General features: G+C 42.8%; 1 protein-coding gene across 1 annotated transcript in view; it reads left to right on the forward strand.

Annotated features, from left to right (window-relative positions):
* The window catches only part of FAM184B (family with sequence similarity 184 member B), an 89,666-nt gene that overhangs the window by 43,215 nt on the left and 19,540 nt on the right, over nt 1-26,911 (forward strand). Inside the window, exons 6-7 of the mRNA XM_077815815.1 lie at nt 4,811-4,921; nt 6,332-6,469. Of these exons, the coding sequence (XP_077671941.1) occupies nt 4,811-4,921; nt 6,332-6,469 (249 nt within the window). The remainder of the gene's footprint in view (nt 1-4,810; nt 4,922-6,331; nt 6,470-26,911) is intronic.

A 26,911-nucleotide genomic window follows, 5' to 3' on the forward strand; every position in this document is an offset into this window, starting at 1 on the left:
ATCCTGCAAGATGTTGATAACCTCCTGTAAGATAATAGAATTGAGAGGATTTAGCACCACTCATCATTGGCTCCAGAGTGCAGTTCTTCAGGTCAGATGTTGCTGCTGACTGCAGGAACCAGTGGCCACCCAGGCACAGAAGAGACTAAATAAACTGATACTAATCTCCATACTTAATTCCAATCAGTAGGAGTAATTCTTGTCTTCCCTCAGATCCAAATAGGTTGCCTTGGTAACAACAGTAGTCATGGAAATACTGTAGGAGTCTATACTGCACTTTAATTTAAACTGTTGGCATAGCATTGGCACCCAGTCGCTAAAGAGATTCATCAGAGAGATGTAGTTTTTTGAGAAATAACCCTCTGCGATAAATTCTGCCCTTGTGTCCGTGGGTTGCACTCCCTTCAGTTCAGTGAATTTGCACATTGCAAAGGCCTCGATACAGCAAAGCACCTAAATACATGTGTTAAGTCCATCCTAATTTAGCAGAGCACTTAAGCACCTGTTTAACTTGAAGCAGGTGCTTAAATCCCAATGGGACTTAAAATTAAGCATATACTTAAATGGCATGTTGAATCAGAGCCTAAATCAGAAAAGAATTTGGCCCTCTGTCTCCTAATGGGACTTGCTTATTTCTGTCTATAAGATATATAAGCAAAACTATTAGAGCACACAACACAGCAATCAGACCAACTGGTCTGATTATCATTCACATCCTTGTTGGAGCTGCAAGGGCTTCCCTACCCTATTTTCTCTGCTTTTACACTTTTCTCCTTGGAGTTCCACTTCTGGTTAAGAATCACTGAGCACACATCCTTGTAAAGAGCATAAGGGAGGTTGCTGCTAAGCCACGTAAGGCACTCTGCCCTGCTTGTTAGCTGCTGAGTACCTTGTTTTGTAGTACTCTTAGCCCCTGCGAGCCTGGGGAGCAAAAGTCTGGGGATTGAACGCACGTTCTTCGATGTAACAGTGCAAAGCAGTTTGAGTTTTCATTTGTATTGTGAGTAACCCTAATTTTTAAACAGGATGGATTGACTTAAATCGCTTTGATTTAAATGAGATTTAAATCAGCAAGCAGGAAACTTTGATTTAAAGAATCGATTTTAATCAAATTTTGCATGTGTACCTTTTAATTATTTTCCTAAAGAAAGATTGATTTGCAACTAAGTATAGCCTTTACACTAAATTTGGTGTTTCTTTTTGCTAACCGGTAGGATACCCTATATCTAATACACATCTGTTTAAGTAATTATTTAGCTTAACTTTTTACTAGATGGTGCTTTTTTTCCCTTGTGATTTGTGTCAAGCTCTATTTGGATGGAATTTCAAGTTAACAATGCAAAAAGCAGCTTTTTAAAAATTAAATAAAACAACCTTAAATGCTGGATACATTAGAAAAAAAGTTTATCAACACATGTTTTGCATTTAAAACTAACTGATTTTATTAAACAAAGGATGTATTATCTGTAGTTAGTGAATTGAACTGATTATTTTTGATCACCGTGTCCTTCATGAACTAGGAGATCACATTCTCTCACATCTAATTTTTATTCATAGATTGGTGAAAGAAAACAAGCTTTCCTGCTGTTTCAATTCCCAGTTGGTTTCTTAACTTTGAATGAACTTGTCATTGAACTGATCTAGCTGAATAAACTAATGAAGAAAATATTGTTTCTGAACCTACAGAAGAGGCTCTTGATGTCAAAAGCTGGTTTAGCACTTCAGCAAACTTGGCTTCCAGTGCTTAGCCAGTGACTTCCACCCATTCAGTGGTTTGATTTTGTTTAAAACTTGGCAACAAACATGTACTCTTTAATATTTATTGTAGTTATTTAAATTATTTCATGTGTTATAATAAGTTTAGGCCTCAACAAAAGTTGTCAGTTTCAAATTTAATTTTAAATAAAACTGCATTTAATTTAAATAAAAAAAATACAATTTAAATTAAAAAACCCTTCAATTTTTTTATTTTTAAAAAAATCATAGTTTTTCTACGCTGTTTTTTTAAGGGGCCACAGCCTGGCCCCCTTTAATGTGTGTGCACATTTGCATGTGCAAAACATCTGCATACATACTCTCATTAATAATAATATATATCTATATTACAATAGCATTCAAAGGCTCCAGTCAAGAGCTGGACCCCATTGTGCTAGGTGCTGTTCAAATTTTTTTTGAAGCACTAATACATGTGCATGCAGCAATAGAGTTTAAATGCACAAAATCTCATTTGTCAAAAAGGGAACTGTGTGTGGAAAATTCCATCCCCTGACCATGAAAGTGCAAGTATTTGAACAGGGCGTGTCCAGGTGTTTGAACAGGCAAAGTTGTGCTCACACAAAGGGAAGCCTCCTTCTGAAAATCCGACCCCTTATTTTTGAATAGCACGTATCTATGAGCAATCTCATGTGTATGCCAAATGGCGCTGGGAAAAGCCACAGGACGTTTTCTGTGTGCACAATTTAAACTTCCAGGTTCAAATGTGAGTTACTTTTTTTGTCAATGATAAATGCACAGATATAGATACTGCTTGTAGGCATCTTCCATAAACAGTAAAACAAAACTTGTTTTTGTCAAATAATATTTTTCACTGCTACTGTTACTTCTGTCCCAGGATCTAATGAGTTAAGTCCCTCAACAGCTTCATGAGGTAGGGAGAGATGATAATATTCCCATTTTCCAGCTAGGAAAACAGACATAGAGAGGTTACATGCCAAAGCTCACACAGAAAGCTTGTGTAGATTTCTGATCCTCAGTGCTTTAACCACAAGACCATTTGTTCTTCTCCTTTTCTTTTAAAACTAATTTTATCTATTCCAACTCTCTTCTCAGTTCTCTGTTAATCTCTGTCTGCCAGTTCACAGCACCTCCACACTGTGAATTGGTGCTAGATTTCCATTTGTTTGTTAGCTATGAGGAATCCCCATTACTCCACGGTCTTTACTTGTGGTTGCTAACCTTGTACCTTCCTTTTAATTATATTACTTGTCTCTTCAGGAGTTTACATTCACATTCTGTTATGTTGAATGCTTTTAAGTCATTCTGCTTTAAACATTATAGACTTCCATTGGGGCTGAAGTTCATAGAATTGGCATCTTCACCTTCCCCCTCCCTTCCCCCCAACCTCCTGAAGTGGTCTCTCAAGAGCTGCTGGAGAAATGTTTTCAGTCAGCAAGTTGACACAGATGAGAAGAGCAAGTATGCAAATGAGCTTCAAATAACAGATTGCCCAAGGAAATATTTAGGAGTTGCAAATTCAGTCTTTCTATAGCAAATGAGCACTCTAAATGTGCAGGTATTCAGACACTCAGGGGTACATGTTCAGCTCAGAGCACAGGGAGTTAGATGAGTTAAACTGGGTAAATCCCCACCTTCTGCTTTGACAATGATGTGTACAAAGTTGTGCATGCCCTGAAAGGAGATTTAATTAACTATAAAAGCATTGGATTGACGACCCTAGACACTGAAATCCTCCATCCATTGAGCAGATACATCATGGGCAGCATCACTGCAAGCTTCCAGTCACTCTCCTGCCAATGGGCATCAACCTTGAACTGGAGGGACAGTTTCTAAGGGTGAGAGATGGCAGTTCAATCTTCATTTAATTTTTGATTTCTCCACTGGGGTTGTCATTAAGGTTGCAGTTGTAATGGTGATTTCTGAGATGTGCATACCTTTCCACTAGAAACTCTACTGAGATTATCAGTCATCAGACTTTGATGATATAGTAAATACATGTTTAAAAATGTGATGGATGGTTTTTACATTAATACAACTTTAACCCTTCTTGAACATAGAAGCAATATCAGACAAGTGTCATCTACCCACTGCAGTTTTAATACTCCAAGCTGCTTTTTGGTGGAAGATTGAGACCACAGCCAGTGTAAGCCTATGCTGATCACAGAAACAGAACAAAACACTTAGATGACTCTGTAATTAATGTAAGGAGAGACACTACAGGAGAGCAGTATCTATTATTGAATAAACTGTTATGGCTATGCAGAATGCATGGAGGCAGCCTTGCTGAATCTGAAGAGACACGACAGAGTGTGAATCCTGAAACTAAGTCGTGAGAAAGTGTATCTGATTTCTTCAGCTGAAATTCCCTCGCGCCCTCACATGGAAATCCTCACCACAATTCAGTTATGCTGGAAGCATCATCAGGGTCAAGGATAACAGTTTCTAATGGGTTGTTTGTAGGAGACTTGCACTCAATGATTTTTCCACATAAAAGTTGCTTGCAAAGTAATGAGATATGATTTCATAATATTGATTAATAATTATATTTTCTAAAATGCAGAAATTAGTGACCGAACTCCATTATCTATTAATATGCATTCTCTGCCAATGCTTTTGCAATCCTTTGCTAAGGGACAATGTGGTCTAGCTCTGGTCTGACTTCCAGTCAAGACCATTATTTTAAGCTCTCCTACTGATTCACTCTGTGACCTCAGCCAAATCACTTCCCTTCTCTGTCTCTGTTTCATCATCCAACAGCACTTAGATACTACAGTGAGGGGGGCAACAGAAAACCCTAATTAAAACCCTAGATCTAAAATGGGGACAAGGATACTTAACTTTCTTTGCAAAAAGCTGTGACAATCCTTGGATGAAAAGTGCCATTCAAGTGCTTAAGTATTATTATTAGCTTTCATAGAACTGTATGGACTCCTGTGATCTGCCTCTGTTCATGTTCCTGAAACATATTGTCCATACCTCTTCCACCCTACTGAGACACTTCCTTTCCTTCCTTCTATGATGTATACTCTGGGCATGCTCCTGCATGTTTGTAATTTTTTTAATTTACTTTTAGGAGGTTCAGATACAGTTAGAGGAATTAAGAAAGAATGCTGAGAATGAAATAAAGCAGCTAGAGAAGGAGAAAGAAGCCCTAAGTAGAAAACTTCAGGACTCTTCACTTGAGGTATGCTGGGCATAAATCCACTGTGATATTAAAAGGACTCTTAATTTTTCTTCTCATTCGAAAGATTTTTAATGAGATTCATAATCCTTGCTGTGTGCGATATCCTTCAAGGAAATTTGCAAAGACTATAAGTAGAAATATCAGGAATTATTATTTTTAAATGTCAACAAAGATTTTAACAAAATGATATTAATTTTCACTGAGCTTCATATAGGCTTACTCTTTTTTTGTTGTTGATTTTTGTTTTTTGTTCCATAGCTCTCTAATGAGAAATTTGACTTAATGAGGGCAAGATTGTGACTTGGACTATGTGCTCATGCAAGAGGGGAATAAGAACCTTATTAGCTCCCCTATATGGGCTCCCCCAGATCTTGGATCCAGGTGCCTAGAAGTAACCTGCTTACTCGTTCCATGGAGCACATGACGGAGAGGGGAAAGGAATGGATGGAACTTTGGCTCTATCCTCCATGCTCACTAGCCAGAGTAGCTGAGCTTGCATGGGATAGATAGTAATTTACTGCTGGTATAGGGCAGCAATTAGTCCCACCCCTCTCCCAGGAAAGAAAAGGATGCAGGGGAGGAATTGGGACCCAGAGGTATGTCTCTGAGTCATAGTGTCTCTGAGAGTGCTGCAGCTTACACACCAGGCCTTGCTAAGGGCTGTGCAAAGTCACAGTGTATCCCTAATCCATTTTTAGCATAGAAGTGTCTATTCTAATACAGAATCCAGCTGAAAAATAAGTCTGAGACATGTTAAAATCCAGATGATGCCTTTGTAGCACTTGTGTATAATCTATGGGCTAAATAATATGCATTTGCCAAATAAGTATATCTGTCAAAATGTTTATCCTATGGAGTATAATGACTGAAGGTTCGATAAATAATTTGCCTGTCAAAATAAAAACAGAACCCTCATGAAAGCACTTCTTTACCCAGAGAAACAGTACATCTATAAGGATGCTGACAATTGTGAATTTTGATCTACATGAATCTGGAAGGCATTTTTATCTTCTCCTAGCTTTCTCCCTTGCATCAGCCAGATCTCTTAGGGAAATGTTACCTGTTTTAAAACTTTCCATACATAATATTTCCTTTTCATATGCTACTCAGAGATTTTTGCCTGTGAGCATTTTTAACATTTTATCTCACAGGAAACAAGCTGTCAGAGGCCAGGAAATTCCTTGTTCTCATCATATTATAAGTGAATTCAGTGCAATGGTGACATGCACTGATGATGCTCAACACCATATTTGCTTTTCCATCTCATTACATTTGATGTCCTGCCCAGAATAACAAATTAACTGACCTGTAACTTGCTTCTCTGGGATTACATTAAAGATAAGAAGATGGGTTTTGGGGAACGGGGAAGTTTTCATCTGTCGTTGTTGTTGTTCTCGCCTGCCAACCTAGGTTTTAAGGCTTGAAGATTTTATCAGGCAAAATCAGGACATTCCCAGATACAAAGAATTTCTTCACTCTCACTCCAGAAAAAATCATGAGAGGCAACAGGAATCAGATAGCCCACGCTACGGAATGAGTGAGGCACAGGTAGGACCTGTTGATTTTATGTTGCAGTTTAGGTTTCCCATCACACTGTATCCTCCGTTTCACCACTTCTAAACCGTTTCACTTCCAGCACAGGGGGGTGGGCCAGTGGGAGCACTCATGACACCACTTGCTGCCAACCAAAACATTCTGTTTCAGCTGGTACTTACAGACTCAAGGTGGTCATAATAAACTCTGTCTTCTTGACTTACTATAATTCAGTGTACAAAGACACAGAAAACATAGGGTTCCATTGCCCTGAATGAAGGGGAACTGCACATTCCAACATCAAACAGTTGTCTTGTGGGCCTTCTACTAATTTCCTAGTGTTGTCAACTGAGAATATAACTGTAATCTGAACTCCATCTAACTCCTTTTTGCTTCAGTTTCTCTCTGTTTGCCTCTTGGCGCCCCTGTAAAAAGACTGCCTGTGGATGATACATACATTTTGACGTATTTCAGATGGTCTTTTTGTGGCTTCCAGGGTGCCTGATGCAATACGGTGCGTCATTTGGGAAGCCAGAAGTCACAATACTCTTTGTGCCTTTCTGTCATCCTGCAAAAATACACGTATTCTTAGTACATTCAAAGTTGAGAGGTTCTTCCTTACCATGAAATAATGTCACTCTCAAACAATGCTTGAATATTATAATGATAATAAGCGTTGATTGCTTTTGGAAATCATCAGTTGTCATAATAATTCTGTGCATTCATAGAGTACCTTCCATGCAAAGATCTCAAAGAACTTTATAAACAATAATTATTTAAAACGTACCTGAAAATAAATATTATTGTCCACATTTTACTGATGGGGAAACTGAGGCAGAGAGCCATTAAGTGACTTTTTCAAGGTCACAGAGGAAGTCTTACTGGCAATACAGGGAATGTAGCCTAGGTCTCCTGACCTCCAGTCCTGTGGTGTGGTTATGAAATCATTGTAATCTCAAGAGACTTATAAGAAAGGCCATACTGGGTCAGACCAATGGTCCATCTAGCCCAATATCCTGTCTTCTGACAGTAGCCAATGCTTGGTGCTTCAAAGGGAATGAACAGAACAGGGCAATCACTGAGTGATCCATCCCCTGTCATCCACTCCCAGCTTCTGGCAGTCAGAGGCTAGGGAACCCAAAACCTGGGGTTGCATCCCTGACCATCTTGGCTAATAGCCATTGAACTCCATAAACTTCAATAATTCTTTTTTGAATCCAATGATAGTTTTGGCCTTCACAAATTCCCCTGGGAATGAGTTCCACAGATTGACTGTATGATATGTGAAGAAGTTCCATTCACTAGGTTGTAAAGTCATCCATTCATCTGCAAGTTCTGGCATAGAGAAAAGGATTTCCTATGAAAGGACATGTGGATTCTTGATGTCGCTCTGTAAATTGCTTGTCTAGAACCATCATTTCTTGGCACAATTGCCCAAGGATTGAGGTCCAATCAACTGATAATACTACCCTTTCATATGCACTGAGTATTCACAGCCAGGAGACCACTGTGTACTGTATGAACAGTATTGTGTTTTGCTAAAGACATGATTCCCAGCTGGAAACACTGAAATAGCTCAGTCTTGAGCTTCTGCCTCGAAGGTTAAGCAGTGTGCTATCACTAATCCAGTTCTAACCTAGACACAATTTCAGACCTAAAAATAGCTGCATAAGGCACATTTGTGGTTGGGTTGAAGTAGTGAGAGTGTTGTGCAGAGTGGAGGGAAGCGTTATAATTAAATCTCACTCTGGATGCTCCTGAAAACACAATATTGATATACCACTGAGATTTTCTAGGTAAACTAAATAAATCAAATTCTTGCCTCTTCTCACTCTCAGAAGGAAGCATATGGGAAATGGACTAAAATAAAATTCTAAAGCTTAGGCATATTTGGTCATCTCCTTAAAGCTTTAGGAGCTTTCTCCATATGTACTAAAGTGCAGGAGCTGATATTACAAGATACATAGCATGGAAGGGCAGGGACCATCTTTTCATGTTATATGCATGGACAGCACTTAGCACAGTGCGGTCCCCTGATCCTCGTTCGAGGTACCTGAGGTACTACCAGAGTACACATAATAATAATGGCAACGTGGTAACCCATCTTGGTTTCCCCATTTAGGAATTGCCCTGAGTATTGATGGGGTGAACCTGTGACCTTAAATGAGCCTGAAATAACTTTGGAGCCAGCAAAACAACATCACATGGTGCATCCGATGAAGTGAGCTGTAGCTCACGAAAGCTCATGCTCAAATAAATTGGTTAGTCTCTAAGGTGCCACAAGTACTCCTTTTCTTTTTGCGAACATCACATGGTGACACTGTGTCACTATGTTGTGATGTTTTGTCTAACATGGTGCCATTTTGATGCAATATCATCATATTGTGAGTGAAACATTGCAACATCATGGTGTCCAAATTTGTCTCACTGACAGGGCTGAAAGTAACTTAAAAGTCTTAACTGGCCCCCGGAAGGGGCGGGGCCTCGGCCAGAAGGGGCAGAGCTGGGGGGGGTCAGCCTCCCCTAGCTAGCCCTTCAGCGCTGCCTGGCCCACGCCGCCCAGACCTCCAGTAGCAATTTAAAGGGCCTGGGGCTCTGGCCACTGCTGCGGTAGCAGCGGCTGGGAGCCCTGGGCCCTTTTAAATCACCAGGCCCCAGGGCAGCTGCCCCTCCCCTCCACCCGCTCTGGCAGACCTTGTGGGGGGCAAAAGGGGCAATGACATTAAAGCGCTGCCATGCAAGTGGTTTAAGGACCCTATCAGCAGGGCCACTGACGTGGGGGGCGGTGCAAAAGGGTTAGTGACGTCAAAGCGTTGCCGCTGCAGTGCTTTAATATCGGCTGTGTACGGGCCCATACCGGCAGCCACTTCTTACCGGTATACCGTACCGGCCCGTATTGGCCCACTTTCACCTCAGCTCACTGAACACATTCTCAAAAGTGGCAATTCTAATATGAATGCATCAGAAGGCAGTTTTAAGTCTTCCCAATGAATGCAGCCCCTTACAATAGGGATAGCAAGAAGAACATCAAATTTTCTTTGTAATCAGATAGCTAGTACAGTAAGCCAAATGCTTCTCTTTGATTGCAAGAGCAGAGCTCAGCCCTGGTATTTCACTCTTCTTACAGGCACCAGAAAGAAGGAAGGTCCAGGAATTAGGGCGCTAGCTAGCACTTAGGAGACCCAAGTTCAATTTCCTACTCCACCACAGACTTCCTGTATGATCTTGGGCAAATTGATTAATCTCTTTGTGTCTCAGTTCACCATCTGTAAAATGGGGATAACAGTACTTTCCTCCTTCACAGGAGTGTTGTGAGGATAAGTACATTAAAGATTGTGAGGGGTTATGATAAGGTGATGGGGACCATATAAGTCACTTAGAAAGATACAAATCTTTCACTGGTGTCTAGCTGTTTAATTTATCCATACAAGACATTTCTAGTGCCCCCCAAACCTTGGCAAATAGGGATTTCCACATGTGTAGAGAGAGCAGAATATGGATTGAAAGCAATAAACCCATTTTCCCAACAAAGAGATCCTAGTTATGGTTAGAAAAGGATAAGACTTCTGAGGAAAACTGAAATATTTTAAAAGTTTTATAATTCATATTCTTTCTATACCACACTGGATGTTTTATCAGTCATTTTCTCTTTTCTTTTTTTTTGTGGGAGAAGGGGCAGGGGAGAAGGTTGGGAAGCAAAGTCAGCTGTTCTTAGAGGGACAAGTGCAAGCATACTGTGAGAAAAAGACCTTAATATTGGTGAAAAAATGATATTTATGAAACTATTTGTTAGGTCATTGGTTAGGCCATTACAAAGTTGTCTGTGTCTTTATGGAATATTAAGATATATAGCTACAAGTATGTTACAGCCAGGATATTTGAAAATATAACACTACATAGTATGATTAGCTAGTTATGACACAAAATATTCAAGCTAATCAAAGAAATTCCATGAGGTTTCTATCACCATGGAGACAAGCCAAATGTCAGGAAGTTTCCCCTCCTTAGTCAGAAAACAATGTTCATTACCCCTAAGTGTCTCATCTAGACACCCCCATCTTATATAAATATCGGTTTGATACAAATGTCAGCCTTATCTCAAGACAAACAATGTAAAACATTCACATTTTAGGAAGAGACCTGCTTTTGAAAAGAAATGTAGGGTTGAATTATCAGAGCAATAAATCTAGGGGTAAAGTGGGCTTTTTCACCCTCCGAAGAGAAACTTCTAAGTAAATCCACACAACAAAGTCTATAAATATCTCTGTTGAAATGAATTTTTTAATTACCCTAAAATCGTCATTCAGAAAAGCTTATAGGAAATATATGTGTACTTGGAAATGTTTTAAACCTTTTGTTTATTTCTTAAATGAAATGCCAAACAACTTTGTGAAATACATGTTTGCAAATATGTTAGCTAAATTCAAAGCTCCTAATATCATAGCTTTATAAATGGTTGTCAGGGTTCCCTCCCCCCTCTGAACTCTAGAGTACAGATGTGGGGACCCACATGAAAGCCCTCTAAGCTTATTTCTACCAGCTTAGGTTAAAAACTTCCCCAAGGCACAAATCCTTTGTCCTTGGATGGTACGCTGCCACCACCAAGTAATTTAGACAAGAATCAGGGAAAGGACCACTTGGAATTCCTATTCCCCCAAAATATCCCCCCAAGCCCTACACCCCATTCCTGGGAAGGCTTGAGAATAACATACCAACCAAATAGGTAAACCAGATTCTTAAAGAACAAAACTTTATTATAAAGAAAAAAAAGTAAAAGAAGCACCTCTGTAAAATCAGGATGGAAGGTAACTTTACAGGGTAATCAGATTCAAAACACAGAGGATTCCCCTCTAGGCAAAACTTTAAAGTTACAAAAAAACAGGGATAAACCTCCATTTTAGCACAAGGAAAATTCACAAGTTGAAAACAAAAGGTAATCTAATGCGCCCTGCCTTATTTACTTACTCTTTTTGCAATATTGAGACTCACTTTAGGATGGTTTATAGGAGAAGGAGTTTTCTGACCTTGTGCTTCTCTGCTTCCCAAGAGAACACACACACAAAGAGCACAAACAAAGCCTTCCCTCCCTTCCCCCCCACCCCAGATTTGAAAGTATCTTCTTTCCCCATTGGTCCTTTTGGTCAGGTGCCAACCAAGTTATTTCAACTTCTTAACCCCTTACAGGTAAGGAGGAATTCTAGGCTACCCTTAGCTGTATGGTTATGACAATGGTAAAATGCTTTATGTACTGACATAGGATCTAGAGACCTTGCTGAACTAATTAGTAATGTAAGAAGACATTTAAGAGTAGAATATTTAAATTAATGGGGAATTGATTAATTAATTAATTCCTGGCAGTGGGCAAACAACTCCCTCACCCATCTGAGGAAGACACAAAGAATCATCTCTCCAAAAATTGTTATAAAGAACTAATAACTCGTTAAATAACTATTTAAGCAAAAGACTTTCTGCGAATTATTTAATTTAAAAAAACTGTTTTGAGAGCCAAACACTTGGCTCCTATAAATAATAGGAGTGTTTGGACTCTTTAAAAACAAAATTTCATTTCCTGACAAATTCTAATAAAATGGAAGGAATATCTCAGAAAGTGAACTGAATAAAAAGAGAGAGTTAAAACTCAGTTTAAAAGTTGTCTGATGCTGTCCTGCCACAAGAATAACAAAGGCAATTAGACGAGTATTCAGGAGCTATAGGTGTCACCTAAGCCAATCCCAAAGGCATAGAGCCAGTGAAAGAGTGACAGCAACCGACTTTGAATCTAAACAAACCTGGAAAAGGTGTGTTTTCCTACAGTTCCATGGAATTAGGAAGGAGAAGAGTATAAAAAAACTCTGAAGTGAACACCCCTCACACACACACCTGCTCTGCTACTCTGCTTAAACAGCAAGCACTCCACAACTTATCCTGTCAATCTCTACAAGCAAGCTACCAGAGACACACAAGAAAAACAAGTATCGGGGGTAGATGTGTTAGTCTGTATCCACAAAAACAACAAGGAGTCGGGTGGCACCTTAAAGACTAACAGATTTATTTGGGCATAAGCTTTTGTGGGCTAGAACCCACTTCATCAGATGCATCCGATGAAGTGGGTTCTAGCCCACTAAAGCTTACAAGAAAAACAGAAGACTCAAGAAGAGAACAAGCCAAGGACAACCTCCCCAAGAGTTGAACGTGGACTGGTGAGAAAAAGTTAACTAATACACTGTCAAGGGATTAGATTTAAAAACTCTTGTAATGATTTTATTGGAATATTGAAATGCAATTGTAACTTAAAATATGAACAGTTTCTCTTGTTAATCACCAAATGGTTAGACCATGTATTCTTGGAGAGGGCTAAACATTAATAAACCAAGAAATAATGGGACTTAATTGGATTTTAGATTCTTTATATTGGTTAAATAGCCTAATTTAAGGTGACTCTTTAAATGGCTTCTTCTAAGTAACTCCCTTTGATTTCATAGTATTCAGTTAAGATTGCTTACTTTCTCATGTATAAACTAGCTGGTTATTATAAAATAAACAGGATCTACCTGCTTATAAACAAATTTGTTTGCTCAGCTATAGGCAGTTCAAGTATGAATGAATTCACAATAATTTTGGGAAATGAAACAATATACTTTGGGATTAAATTTACCAGATGAAGAACACCTAAGAGTCGAGTTCACTCTCGATGGCATCTCTCCCAAAACTCTGCACAGAGAGGCACACAGGTGCGATTGTAATGGAAATAACCAGTTTATTATTTGTGTTGTTTTGTTTAATGTTTTCTTTGCCTTTCTTTAATGATAAAATAGCCATTGCTATTAATTGTGATTCTGGTCTCAATTACGGTGTCCCCTAAAAGAACCCCTGTGACTAAAATAGTGGGAGTCACACCCCTGAGTTGACAATAAGAGGAACAATAATCAGTAAGTGCCAGCCTACCACTTCTTGTTTCTCTAAACTTAAAATTACTTGGTATCCCACAATTTAAAATTACCCTCTTTACTCCACAATACTCTTGAAATTTGAAAATAATTCAGCAGCACATAGTAAACATACTGCTACTTGCTGTTGGAGCTGTGGAAAAGGGATTTGATGCATCTTTAGGTCCCTTAACACAAAGTCTTGTTGGATGGAAGTGTATGAATTATGGTATTAGGTCTACAACAGACTGTGCTTTCAAGAGGCTTTGTTTTGCAGTAGGATGGTATAAAATACAAAGTCATACAAGCTGTTGCTATTATTATTGTCTATTAATGCCAAATAAAATGAGCCAGATATTCAGCTGATGTAAATTGGCGTAGTTCTTTTGACATCAGTAGAGCTATGCCAATTTAAACCACCTGAGGGTCTGGCCAGATATTCTGAAGCAATGAAAGACTGCAAAAAGGCTGAACGTAGCAAAACGATGGGGAGAGAGGGCATGCATTGGTGAATCTTGAAACCCGTTTTCGTGGCTTGAAAGATAAGAAAAAGAAGTTTAGTGGGATGTAGCCTTTGTTTCTGGACGTCTGTCTAAGATATTAGAAATAGTGGGGTGCATAATGTATTCCTAAGAAAGCACATTCATCCCTGCTCCCAACTCCGTTTCTACAAAATAAAATATTTGAAATAGGAAATCCTTTTTCCATCCAATTTCCTCTTCATCCATTATTCTCTGTGACCCTGCAGATTTACTGCTCAACCTGTTCCTAGTCAGTGTGAACTTAATATTACCAATGTTTTGAACCATTAGTTTCCCCTTAGAGTCTGGAAGCTTTCTAACCTGGTAAGCCCAGTTGGAGTTCAGATGTCCCTCTTCTTTTCTTCATATTTATTTGATTCACAAAAGGAAAAAGCACCCTGGGTTTTTTAATTGGAAAATACAAAGCCTGAATCCAAACACCTCATTTGAAAATTGTACTTTGATGCTTCCTCTCAGTGGTATTTGGGCCCAGAAAAAGAAATAGGCTGTGGACTAAATTAATGCTAATGTGTGTTATGCCCAGCCCCACAGGAAAGCTAATATACCATTGACTATGGATATGTCTACATTGAGAGTTTACCCATGTCTTGGCTCATATGCATTTGTCCACATGTCAGTCAAGCCTGCTGCCAGTCCACACTGCAGAGATGCACGTGTGCCATACCCTATGTAGCCATGTCCACAATGACACTATAGCTACTTGTTATTCCAAGCCTGTATTCATAGGTGTGCCTAATTGGGTACAGAATGTGAGCGAGGCCAAACAGCAAAAATTAAGATGTTTGTACACCAATGCGAGGAGCCTAGGTAACAAAATGGAGGAACTAGAGCTATGGTGCAGGAAGTGAAACCAGATATTATAGGGATAACAGAAACATGGTGGAATAGTAGTCATGACTGGACTATGTGTATTGAAGGGTATGTGCTGTTTAGAAAAGACAGAAATAAAGGTAAAGGTGGTGGAGTAGCATTGTATATCAATGATGAGGTAGAATGTAAAGAAATAAGAAGCCATGGAATGAATAAGACAGAGTCCATCTGGGCAAAAATCACATTGGGGAAGAAAACTACTAGAGCCTCCCCTGTGATAGTGTTGGGGTGTGCCACAGACGGCCAGGATCTAATTTGGATATGGATAGAGCCTTCTTTAATGTTTTTGATGAAGTAAATACTAATGGAAACTGCGTGATCATGGGAGACTTTAACTTCCCAGATATAGACTGGAGGACAAGTGCTAGTAATAAAAATAGGGCTCAGATTTTCCTAGATAGCTGATGGATTCCTTCATCAAGTAGTTGCTGAACCGCCTAGAGGGGATGCCATTTTAGATTTGGTTTTGGTGAGTAGTGAGGACCTCATAGAAGAAATGTTTGTAGGGGACAATCTTGGTTCAAGTGATCATGAGCTAATTCAGTTCAAACTGAACGGAAGGATTAACAAAAATAAATCTGCAACTAGGGTTTTTGATTTCAAAAGGGCTGACTTTCAAAAATTAAGGAAATTAGTTAGGGAAGTGGATGGGACTGAAGAACTTATGGATCTAAAGGCAGAGGAGGCCTGGGATTACTTTAAATCAAGGCCGCAGAAGCTATTGGAAGCCTGCATCCCAAGAAAGGGGGAAAAATTCACAGGCAGGAGTTGTAGACCAAGCTGGAGGAGCAAGCATCTCAGAGAGGTGATTAAGAAAAAGCAGAAAGCATACAGGGAGTGGAAGACGGGAGGGATCAGCAAGGAAAGCTACCTTATTGAAGTCAGAACATGTAGGGATAAAGTGAGAAAGGCTAAAAGTCAAGTAGAGTTGGACCTTGCAAAGGGAATTAAAACCAATAGTAAAAGGTTCTATAGCCATATAAATAAGAAGAAAACAAAGAAAGAAGAAGTGGGACCGCTAAACACTGAGGATGGAGTGGAGGTTAAGGATAATCTAGGCATGGCCCAATATCTAAACAAATACTTTGCCTCAGTCTTTAATAAGGCTAAAGAGGATCTTAGGGATAATGGTAGCATGACAAATGGGAATGAGGATATGGAGGTAGATATTACCATATCTGAGGTAGAAGCGAAACTTGAACAGCTTAATGGGAATAAATCGGGGGGCCCAGATAATCTTCATCCAAGAATATTAAAGGAATTGGCACATGAAATTGCAAGCCCATTAGCAAGAATTTTTAATGAATCTGTAAACTCAGGGGTTGTACCATATGACTGGACAATTGCTAACATAGTTCCTATTTTTAAGAGAAAGAAAAAAAGTGATCCGGGTAACTACAGGCCTGTTAGTTTGACAACTGTAGTATGCAAGGTCTTGGAAAAAATTTTGAAGGAGAAAGTAGTTAAGGACATTGAGGTCAATGATAAATGGGACAAAATACAACATGGTTTTACAAAAGGTAGATCGTGCCAAACTAACCTGATCTCCTTCTTTGAGATTTTTTTAGACAAAGGGAACGCAGTGGATCTAATTTACCTAGATTTCAGTAAGGCGTTTGATACCGTGCTACATGGGGAATTATTAGTTAAATTGGATAAGATGGGGATCAATATGAAAATTGAAAGGTGGATAAGGAATTGGTTAAAAGCGAGACTACAGCGGGTCCTACTGAACAGTGAACTGTCAGGCTGGAGGGAGGTTACCAGTGGAGTTCCTCAGGGATCAGTTTTGGGATCAATCTTATTTAATCTTTTTATTACTGACCTCGGCACAAAAAGTGAGACTGTGCTAATAAAGTTTGTGGATGATACAAAGCTGGGAGGTATTGCCAATTTAGAGAGAGACCGGGATATCATACAGGAAGATTTGGATGACCTTGTAAACTGGAGTAATAGTAATAGGATGAAATTTAATAGTGAGAAGTGTAAGGTCATGCATTTAGGGATTAATAACAAGAATTTTAGTTATAAACTGGGGACGCATCAATTGGAAGTAACAGAGGAGGAGAAGGACCTTGGAGTGTTGGTTGATCATAGGATGACTATGAGCCGCCAATGTGATATGGCCATGAAAAAAGCTAATGCGGTCTTGGGATGCATCAGGCGAGGTATTTCCAGTAGAGATAAGGAGGTGTTAGTACCATTATACAAGGCACTGGTGAGACCTCACCTGGAATACTGTGTGCAGTTCTGGTCTCCCATGTTTAAGAAGGATGAATTCAAACTGGAACAGGTACAGAGAAGGGCTACTAGGATGATCCGAGGAATGGAAAACCTGTCTTATGAAAAAAAGAAAAGGAGTACTTGTGGCACCTTAGAGACTAACCAATTTATTTGAGCATAAGCTTTCGTGAGCTACCGCTCACTTCATCGGATGTCTTATGAAAGGAGACTCAAGGAGCTTGGCTTGTTTAGCCTAACTAAAAGAAGGTTGAGGGGAGATATGATTGCTCTTTATAAATATATCAGAGGGATAAATACCGGAGAGGGAGAGGAATTTTTTAAGCTCAGTACCATGTGGACACAAGAACAAGTGGATATAAACTGGTCATTGGGAAGTTTAGACTTGAAATTAGACGAAGGTTTCTAACCATCAGAGGAGTGAAGTTTTGGAAGAGCCTTCCAAGGGAAGCAGTGGGGGCAAAAGACCTGTCTGGCTTTAAGATTAAACTCGATAAGTTTATGGAGGAGATGGTATGATGGGATAACATGATTTTGGCAATTAATTGATCTTTAAATATTCAGTGGGCTGTGATGGGATGTTAGATGGGGTGGGATCTGAGTTACAACAGAGAATTCTTTCCTGGGTATCTCACTGGTGAATCTTGCCCATATGCTCAGGGTTTAGCTGATCGCCATATTTGGGGTCGGGAAGGAATTTTCCTCCAGGGCAGATTGGAAGAGGCCCTGGAGGTTTTTCGCCTTCCTCTATAGCATGGGGCACGGGTCACTTGCTGGAGGATTCTCTGCTCCTTGAAGTCTTTAAACCACAATTTGAGGACTTCAATAGCTCAGACATAGGTGAGAGGTTTTTCGCAGGAGTAGGTGGGTGAGATTCTGTGGCCTGCACTGTGCAGGAGGTCAGACTAGATGATCATAATGGTCCCTTCTGACCTTAATATCTATGAATCTATGAATCTCATAGTCCTTGGCGTCCTCTCCACATGGAGCTGCTCCAGTGCTACAACTTGTCTGTCTTTCCCGATCGCCTGTGCGGAAGTGCTTTCAGGTTGCCATACTGTAAAAATCAATTCTGGCTATGCAACCTGCTCAAATTCTCTCTGTTCCAGCCTGGGGACAAGCCATGATCAGCTGCCCCTGCTTGCAGGTGAATGGTTTGTGCAGTGGAATAGACATTCGGCGAGACACTGGATGGCATTTCATGAACAGTTTCATAAACACCAACTTTGATAGCAATGGCAAAGTGCCTGACGTGTGGGTTGTCAGGGGATCTAGACACTACCTGCTGGGAGAAGCTGGGGCCTTACTTCCTCCTAATAATATCATTATCAATGGCGTGTTGGTGCCTACCATTATTTTGGGGAACCTGATCCTAGCATGGCTCATGAAACCATATCCAGACAACACAGGACCTGGCAGAAGAAGGTTCAGTTACATGACCAGAAGTTGCGGGATGGTTGTGGAGTGTGGCTTTGGCAGGATAACAGTGAGATGGTGCAATTTACTGACCTCTTTGGGTGCCCTTGTGGGCAATGCCGGCCATGTGATTGCAGTCTGCTGCGCTCTCCACCACATCTGCAAGGTTAAAGGTGAACATTTTTATGGAGTGGATGCAAGACAAAACATCATTGGTCAGGGACAATCACCAATAGGGGCTCTAACTTTGGGGAACATAAATATTTTTGAAATACTAGAATGGAAAAAAGTGCTGTTCTAGTGGTGGGATCCTATCAACTTACGCAAGGGAGAGTTTTAGAAAACTGGCCATGGAACTGCGTATCCATTGAGCAGAGAGGCCTAGTGAGCTACCAGCATGGTCCAAGAAAATGTTCTCTTCCCAGAAATCTGAGAAATCATCTGGAATTTTTATTTATGAAAAGTTTTCAGACATAATGTTCCCAGAGGGGAATGAAATCATGATGAAAATGAACCAAAGTTTGCATTATGAGGCATACCTCTAATGCCCAGTGTCTGAAGCAGGGTAGGGGGAAGTCTGGAGCAGAACTCAATTGTGCACAGGTTGTCAGGTAGCCGGGAGGTCAATCCATATAAGAGGCTGTCCAGGGCAATGGTCAGGTTTCTCACAGGGGTCAATAGCTGGAAGATCCAATCCAAGGGGCTGGGTCAGCGGATTAGGAATGCAAGGTAGCAGGGTAAGATCAGGCAAGGCAGCAGGGCAACAAGGTAGGGTCAGGCAAAGCAGCAAGGCAGTCCAGGCAGCAACCAGCAGATAATTGTCTGTTGCTCAGACACCTTCCTCCTACTGTTGGGGCCTCTATATAGTCCAGGTACACAATGGAGTACTGCCTGTCCATCCAATCAGGGACCTGGAGTGTAGTTGCTGTGGGTCTGTAGGCCTTGAGCACTACGGTTATTGGTCAGGAATGGCATTTCAGTGCCCTACTGTGGTGCAGCAGTTAAGGATGATGCTGGTGGGCATGTGTTTAATACTGGGGTCTTGAGATAACCCCTATTCCCATCGTGGCACCAAAGGAGCAGGCTTGTCTGGATGGACTCTGTGGAAGGCTCTGGCTTTTTCTGGAGGGTGCACTTGATGGTTCCCAAGACCGCTCTTCCAGCCTGTATGCTTCCCAGTTGATGAGGTACCATATCTTCCCTCTTCATATCTATGAGTCTACATTTTGTGGACCAGGTATTTGCCTTGGACTTGGACTGGTGGAGGGGGAAGTTGTTTTTGTTGGGAAAAAGATTGTTGGAGAGGGGTTTAAGGAGGGTGACATGAAATACAGGTTGCACCTTAAGATATTGGGGAATTTGAAGTTTGAGGGTTACATGGTTGATCTGCCTGCAGATCTGGTAGGGCCCTAGGTACTGTGGTCCAGTTTACGAATGGGTCTGCCTGTTTTGAGGCGCTTGGCCAATTCCCAGGAAATATACCCTGCACTGCTTCATTAAACCCCTGTTGTAGCACTCTGGTAAGGTTCTGTGAGTTTGGCTCCTGAAGGCAATGTGGGCTGTGAGGCTGCAGGAGATGTTCCCTTTTGCAGTCTTGTGAGCTGTTCTTGAAGGGTGTGGTTTTCTGCACAAAGTTGGTCCATTGTAAAGCTTGGTTTTCCACCTGCAGGCAAGTGATCTGCTCCTGGAGACTCAGCATCCCCTGTGACTCTGCACCTGTGAGTTTTATACGCTTTTTGGGTAGGACAATCCAGGCGGAGACTGACATGGTCTGAGCAAACTGTAATGCCTGGTGGACAAGATGGCTAAGGGGCAGTCCAGAGCAGTAGTCAAGTGTGCACAGGTTGTGAGGTAGCTGGGAGGTCAATCAGTATCAGAGGCAGTCTGGGGAAATGGCCGGAGTTCTCACAGGGGTCAGTTACCAGAGGCCCCCCCATCGCGTTCTTGGGCGTCTGGGTGAGGAGGCTATGAAACTTGGGGAGGAGGGCAGTTGGTTACACCGGGGCTTTAGCGGCAGTTTGTGCTCCAGCTGCCTTTGCTGCAGCTCAACCATACACTGGAGCATATTGGTTTGATCCTCCAGCAGCCTCAGCATTGAATCCTGCCTCCTCTCATCACGCTGCTGCCACATTTGAGCTTCAGCCCTGTCTTCAGCCTGCCACTTACTCTCTTCAGCCCGCCACTTATTCTCTTCAGCCCGCCACCTCTCCTCCCGGTCATTTTGTGCTTTCCTGCACTCTGACATTATTTGCCTCCACGCATTCGTCTGTGCTCTGTCAGTGTGGGAGGACAGCATGAGCTCAGAGAACATTTCATCACGAGTGTGTTTTTTTTTTCCTTTCTAATCTTCACTAGCCTCTGGGAAGGAGAAGATCCTGTGATCATTGAAACACATGCAGCTGGTGGAGAAAAAAAAAGTGACAGTGGTATTTAAAAAGACACATTTTATAAAACAGTGGCTACATTCTTTCAGGGTAAACCTTGCTGTTAACATTACATACATAGCACATGTGCTTTCATTACAAGGTCGCATTTTGCCTCCCCCCACCGCGTGGCTACCCCCTCAACCCTCCCCCCTCCTTGTGGCTAACAGCGGGGAACATTTCTGTTCAGCCACAGGCAAACAGCCCAGCAGGAACGGGCACCTCTGAGTGTCCCCTGAAGAAAAGCACCCTATTTCAACCAGATGACCAGGAATGATATCTCACTCTCCTGAGGATAACACAGAGAGATAAAGAACGGATGTTGTTTGAACGCCAGCAAACATACACTGCAATGCTTTGTTGTACAATGATTCCCGAGTACGTGCTACTGGCCTGGAGTGGTAAAGTGTCCTACCATGGAGGACGCAATAAGGCTGCCCTCCCCAGAAACCTTTTGCAAAGGCTTTGGGAGTACATCCAGGAGAGCCGCAAATGCCAGGGCAAATTAATCCTTTCACATGCTTGCTTTTAAACCATGTATAGTATTTTAAAAGGTACACTCACCGGAGGTCCCTTCTCCACCTGTCGGGTCCAGGATGCAGCCTTGGGTGGATTCGGGGGTACTGGCTCCAGGTCCAGGGTGAGAAACAGTTCCTGGCTGTCGGGAAAACCAGTTTCTCCGCTTGCTTGCTGTGAGCTATCTACAACCTCCTCCTCATCATCATCTTCTTAGTCCCCAAAACCTGCTTCTGTGATGCCTCCATCTCCATTGAAGGAGTCAAACAACACGGCTGGGATAGTGGTGGCTGAACCCTCTAAAATGGCATGCAGCTCATCATAGAAGCGGCATGTTTGGGGCTCTGACCCGGAGCGGCCATTCGCCTCTCTAGTTTTCTGGTAGGCTTGCCTCAGCTCCTTAAGTTTCATGTGGCACTGCTTTGGGTCCCTGTTATGGCCTCTGTCCTTCATGCCCTGGGAGATTTTAACAAAGGTTTTGGCATTTCAAAAACTGGAACGTAGTTCTGATAGCACGGATTCCTCTCCCCATACAGCGATCAGATCCCGTACCTCCCGTTCGGTCCATGCTGGAGCTCTTTTGCGATTCTGGGACTCCATCATGGTCACCTCTGCTGATGAGCTCTGCATGGTCACCTCTGCTGATGAGCTCTGCATGGTCACCTGCAGCTTGCCATGCTGGCCAAACAGGAAATGAGATTCAAAAATTTGCGGTTCTTTTCCTGTCTACTTGGCCAGTGCATCTGAGTTGAGAGTGCTGTCCAGAGCGGTCACAATGGAGCACTCTGGGATAGCTCCTGGAGGCCAATACCGCCGAATTATGTCCACAGTACCCCAAATTTGACCTGGCAAGGCCAGTTTAAGCGCTAATCCACTTGTCAGGGGTGGAGTAAGGAAATCGATTTTAAGAACCCTTTAAGTTGAAAAAAAGGGCTTCATCGTGTGGACGGGTACAGGTTTACATCGATTTAACACTGCTAAATTTGACCTAAAGTCCTAGTGTAGACCAGAGCTTAGTGCTAAAGGCCTATAGACCCACAGCAACCATCCCCAGGCCCCTGATAGGATGGACAGGCAGCACTCCATTGGGTACCCGGACTACATAAAGACCCCAACAGGAAAAGGAAGCTGTCTAAGCAACAGACTATTGCCTGGTGGTTCCTGCCTGACCCTACCTTGTTCCCCTGCAACCTTGCCCCACCTCACCTCCCCAACCCACTGACCCAACCCACACTTCACCACAGAGGATTGCCCAAAAAACAGAAGGCTGTCATTCAATAAATTTTAAAGTTGTAAACTTTTAAAGTGCTGTGTGGCATTTTCCTTTCCTCCTCCACCACTCCTCCTGGGCTACCTTGGTAGTCATCCACCTATTTGTGTGATGAATGAATAAAGAATGCATGAATGTGAAGCAACAATGACTTTATTGCCTCTGCAAGCGGTGATTGAAGGGAGGAGGGGAGGGTGGTTAGCTTACAGGGAAGTAGAGTGAACCAAGGGGCGGGGAGTTTCATCAAGGAGAAAGAAACAGAACTTTCACACTGTAGCCTGGCAAGTCATGAAACTGGTTTTCAAAGCTTCTCTGATGCGTACCGCACCCTCCTGTGCTCTTCTAACCGCCCTGGTGTCTGGCTGAGCGTAACCAGCAGCCAGGCGATTTGCCTCAACCTCCCACCCCGCCATAAACGTCTCCCCCTTAGTCTCACAGATATTGTGGAGCGCACAGCAAGCAGTAATAACAGTGGGATTATTGGTTTCGCTGAGGTCTAAGCGAGTCAGTAAACTGCGCCAGCGCGCCTTTAAACATCCAAATGCACATTCTACCACCATTCTGCACTTGCTCAGCCTGTAGTTGAACAGCTCCTGACTACTGTCCAGGCTGCCTGTGTACGGCTTCATGAGCCATGGCAGTAAGGGGTAGGCTGGGTCCCCAAGGATAACTATAGGCATTTCAACATCCCCAACAGTTATTTTCTGGTCTGGGAATAAAGTCCCTTCCTGCAGCTTTTGAAACAGACCAGAGTTCCTGAAGATGCGAGCGTCATGTACCTTTCCCGGCCATCCCACATTGATGTTGGTGAAACATCCCTTGTGATCCACCAGAGCTTGCAGCACTATTGAAAAGTACCCCTTGCGGTTTATGTACTCGCCGGCTTGGTGCTCCGGTGCCAAGATAGGGAATGGGTTCCATCTATGGCCCCACCACAGTTAGGGAATCCCATTGCAGCAAAGCCATCCACTATGACCTGCACATTTCCCAGGGTCACTACCCTTGATTTCAGCAGATCTTTGATTGCGTGGGCTACTTGCATCACAGCAGCCCCCACAGTAGATTTGCCCACTCCAAATTGATTCCCAACTGACCGGTAGCTGTCTGGCGTTGCAAGCTTCCACAGGGCTATCGCCACTCGCTTCTCAACTGTGAGGGCTGCTCTCATCTTGGTATTCATGCGCTTCAGGGCAGGGGAAAGCAAGTCACAAAGTTCCATGAAAGTGCCCTGATGCATGCGAAAGTTTCATAGCCACTGGGAATCGTCCCAGACCTGCAACACTATGCGGTTCCACCAGTCTGTGCTTGTTTCCCAAGCCCAGAATTGGCGTTCCACCGCATGAACCTGCCCCATTAGCACCATGATGCATGCATTGGTGGGCGGGGGGGGAAGGGCGGAAGCAAATGCGTACAAGACAAATCTGGTCTATTTCTTGTTTTGATCCACTCCATCTATCTTTTACATCTTTGGCTGGCAGCAGACGGTGCAGAAGGACTGCAAGCCATCCACATCTCTTGGCTGCTCGGCAGAAGATAGTACAATAGGTCTGCTAGCCATCCTCATCTCTTGCCTGCCCGGCAGAAGATGGTACAATAGGACTGCTAGCAATCCATATCGCCTGCCTGCTCACCATAAGATGGTTCAATAGGACTGACTGCAGGACTAAAGAGAATGACCTGGTCAAGTCACTTCTAATGTAGTCCCTGCACGCATGTCTACACAGGTGCTCCTGGCCGACGTGGCCACGAGCACCTCGGACATGACGATGACTGCTACCAGTCCTATTGTACCATCTGCTGTCAGAAGGCAATGGGTAGCTGCTGCTGTGTAGCAATGCAGTACCACGTCTGCCAGCACCCAGGAGACATACGGTGACAGTCAGCTGAGCAGGCTCCATGCTTGCCGTGGTATGGCGTCTGCACAGGTAACTCAAGAAAAAAGGCGCAAAACGATTGTCTGCTGCTGCTTTCATGGAGGGAGGGAGGGAACAGGGGCCTGACGATATGTACCCAGAACCACCCGCAACAATGTTTTAGCCCCATCAGGCATTGGGATCTCAACCCAGAATTCCAATGGGCAGCGGAGACTGCGGGAACTGTGGGATAGCTACCCACAATGCAACACTCCGGAAGTCGATGCTTGCCTCGGTACTGTGGAAGCACTCCGCCGAGTTAATGCACTTAATGCACTTAGAGCATTTTCTGTGGGGACACACACACTCAAATATATAAAAACGATTTCTAAAAGAACGACTTCTATAAATTCGACCTAATTTTGTAGTGTAGACATACCCTAAGACTGGTCGGGGTGGCCGTTCAGTGCACTACCATGGCGTAGCAGCTAAGGGTAACTCCTAAGAACCTGGTGGACTCAAGACCAGCGACCTGGCTACACTGTTGCCCCAAACATCACTTGCCCCATCAAGAGAAAAAACTACCTGCTGCATGAGCACTGCACTACCTGCTGCATGAGCAATCATCTTAAATGGCCTATTCAGAGAGTCCAGAAGAATAAAAATGGACTTGCAATGGACATACCATCACCACAACATGGGACAAATGTTGTCTAGCCAAAGAATGCAAATGTAGCGTTGACAGGATGAATGAGTGACAGTCACAAAGAACTTTACCATTTTTTGAAGCCCTATGGATGTATAAGTGCTACCATAGGGAACAGCAATGTGGTAGCCAAAGTACGTGTCTGTACCAATAACAGGATGAATAAACTAAAAGCAATGTCAGTCACAGTTAACTTTACCAGTTGCTGCAGCCAGATAGGCTTGTAAGCAGTAGTTGATGGGAAAACCAAGGAATACAGCCACATTACATAGTCAATCCCGGTTTTACAAAAGGCATTACTGGCAAAATTCCACATTCATGCCTGCTAGGCCATGAATTCTGTACCCTTATAGGAAGGCTTAATTGGATACAATGTATGAAACAGAGTGTTGAATTTACATAATTGTTTCATTTTTTTCTCCTGCTTGGCATCCATCTTGGGTAGCTTGCGAGCGTGGGGAGAGGGTGGGCGGGAATTCTATATGGGTGGGTGTAGTTAAACAGCTGCCACCCAGGATAAACAGTATTCTATGGTGTTTAATTTTTTTTTACTCCTGGCATCCAATTTGGGTAGCTCATGGTGGGGCAGTGGCAGTTTGTAGGGAATATCCCATAGGGGAGTTGAAGTGTAGTACCCACCACCCAAGACAAACACTTGTCCTCCTGGAATCTAGCATCCTCCTGCATGAAAAAAAATTACTTGTCATATCCCAAAATCCTGCCCTCATGTACCAAAGAAGAAGTACTTGGCAGTAATAATAGAAAATGTGATGATTGGTGCTTACCAGGCTGTAGATCGGGGCCCCAGTCCAGCTCCACACTCTGTCTCCCCAGGGTGGCCCACCCCAAACAGGACCTGAGGGGATCCACCCGGACTGTCTGCTAACCGTCCTGCTGGGGGTCCTGACTGGGAGCACTAAGTTCTATGGGCAGCTCCTGTCACACCTGCCTCTCCTTCCTCCTGCCTCACGACACTCTGCAATGAGGAGGAAATCATGTCTGTGCTGTCAGCCAAGCACATTGCTGAGCTCCCCACAGCAGGGGCATGCGACCAGTCTGGCAGTTGGAGTACTTTTCCTTGCAGTACATGGACTTGAGGTGTTTAATCTGCTCCCAGCATGGCACTGTTGTCCGGTGGATGCCCTGCTCAACTAGCCTCTGAAATCTTTTCATTGAGATGAATATTACGCCAGCTCCTACTAAAGCCATGGCTCTGGATCACCAGGCAGCACCTGGTGTGGTTCTCCTGGCAGCTTGCAGCATGCTGGGATTCAGCCATTTTGAGATGGCCACGCAGGCATCTGTGAGTTGTCAGCACAATCCTCCTGCACAAAATAGGAGGGGGCAAAATGCTGTTCAAGGGAACATAAACAGTGGGTAACTTCTGGCCCATAGAGAACAAGAGGGAGGGAACTGAGGGGGCAGAAAGGCAGGAACATACAGACAAGGAATTGTGGGAGTGACAGTGGAGGACTATGTTGTCTCAAGGGTGGTTCACCTTGTAATTGGTACACCCACATCACAAAGTGGGTGGGTACTTAGGTGGGTCAGATGGTGACACACTCTCTTACCCACACCCCCAAACGGGTATGTTTCCTCATATTTTACAGCCCCTAGCCTAGATGCATGTCTAAGGGCTTCCAGTGTGAATGCTAGGGGCAAAAACCCGTGACTCAACACGCGTAAACCCAGAA

This window comes from Eretmochelys imbricata, chromosome 4 (assembly GCF_965152235.1).
Source record: "Eretmochelys imbricata isolate rEreImb1 chromosome 4, rEreImb1.hap1, whole genome shotgun sequence".
Lineage (NCBI taxonomy): Eukaryota > Metazoa > Chordata > Testudines > Cheloniidae > Eretmochelys > Eretmochelys imbricata.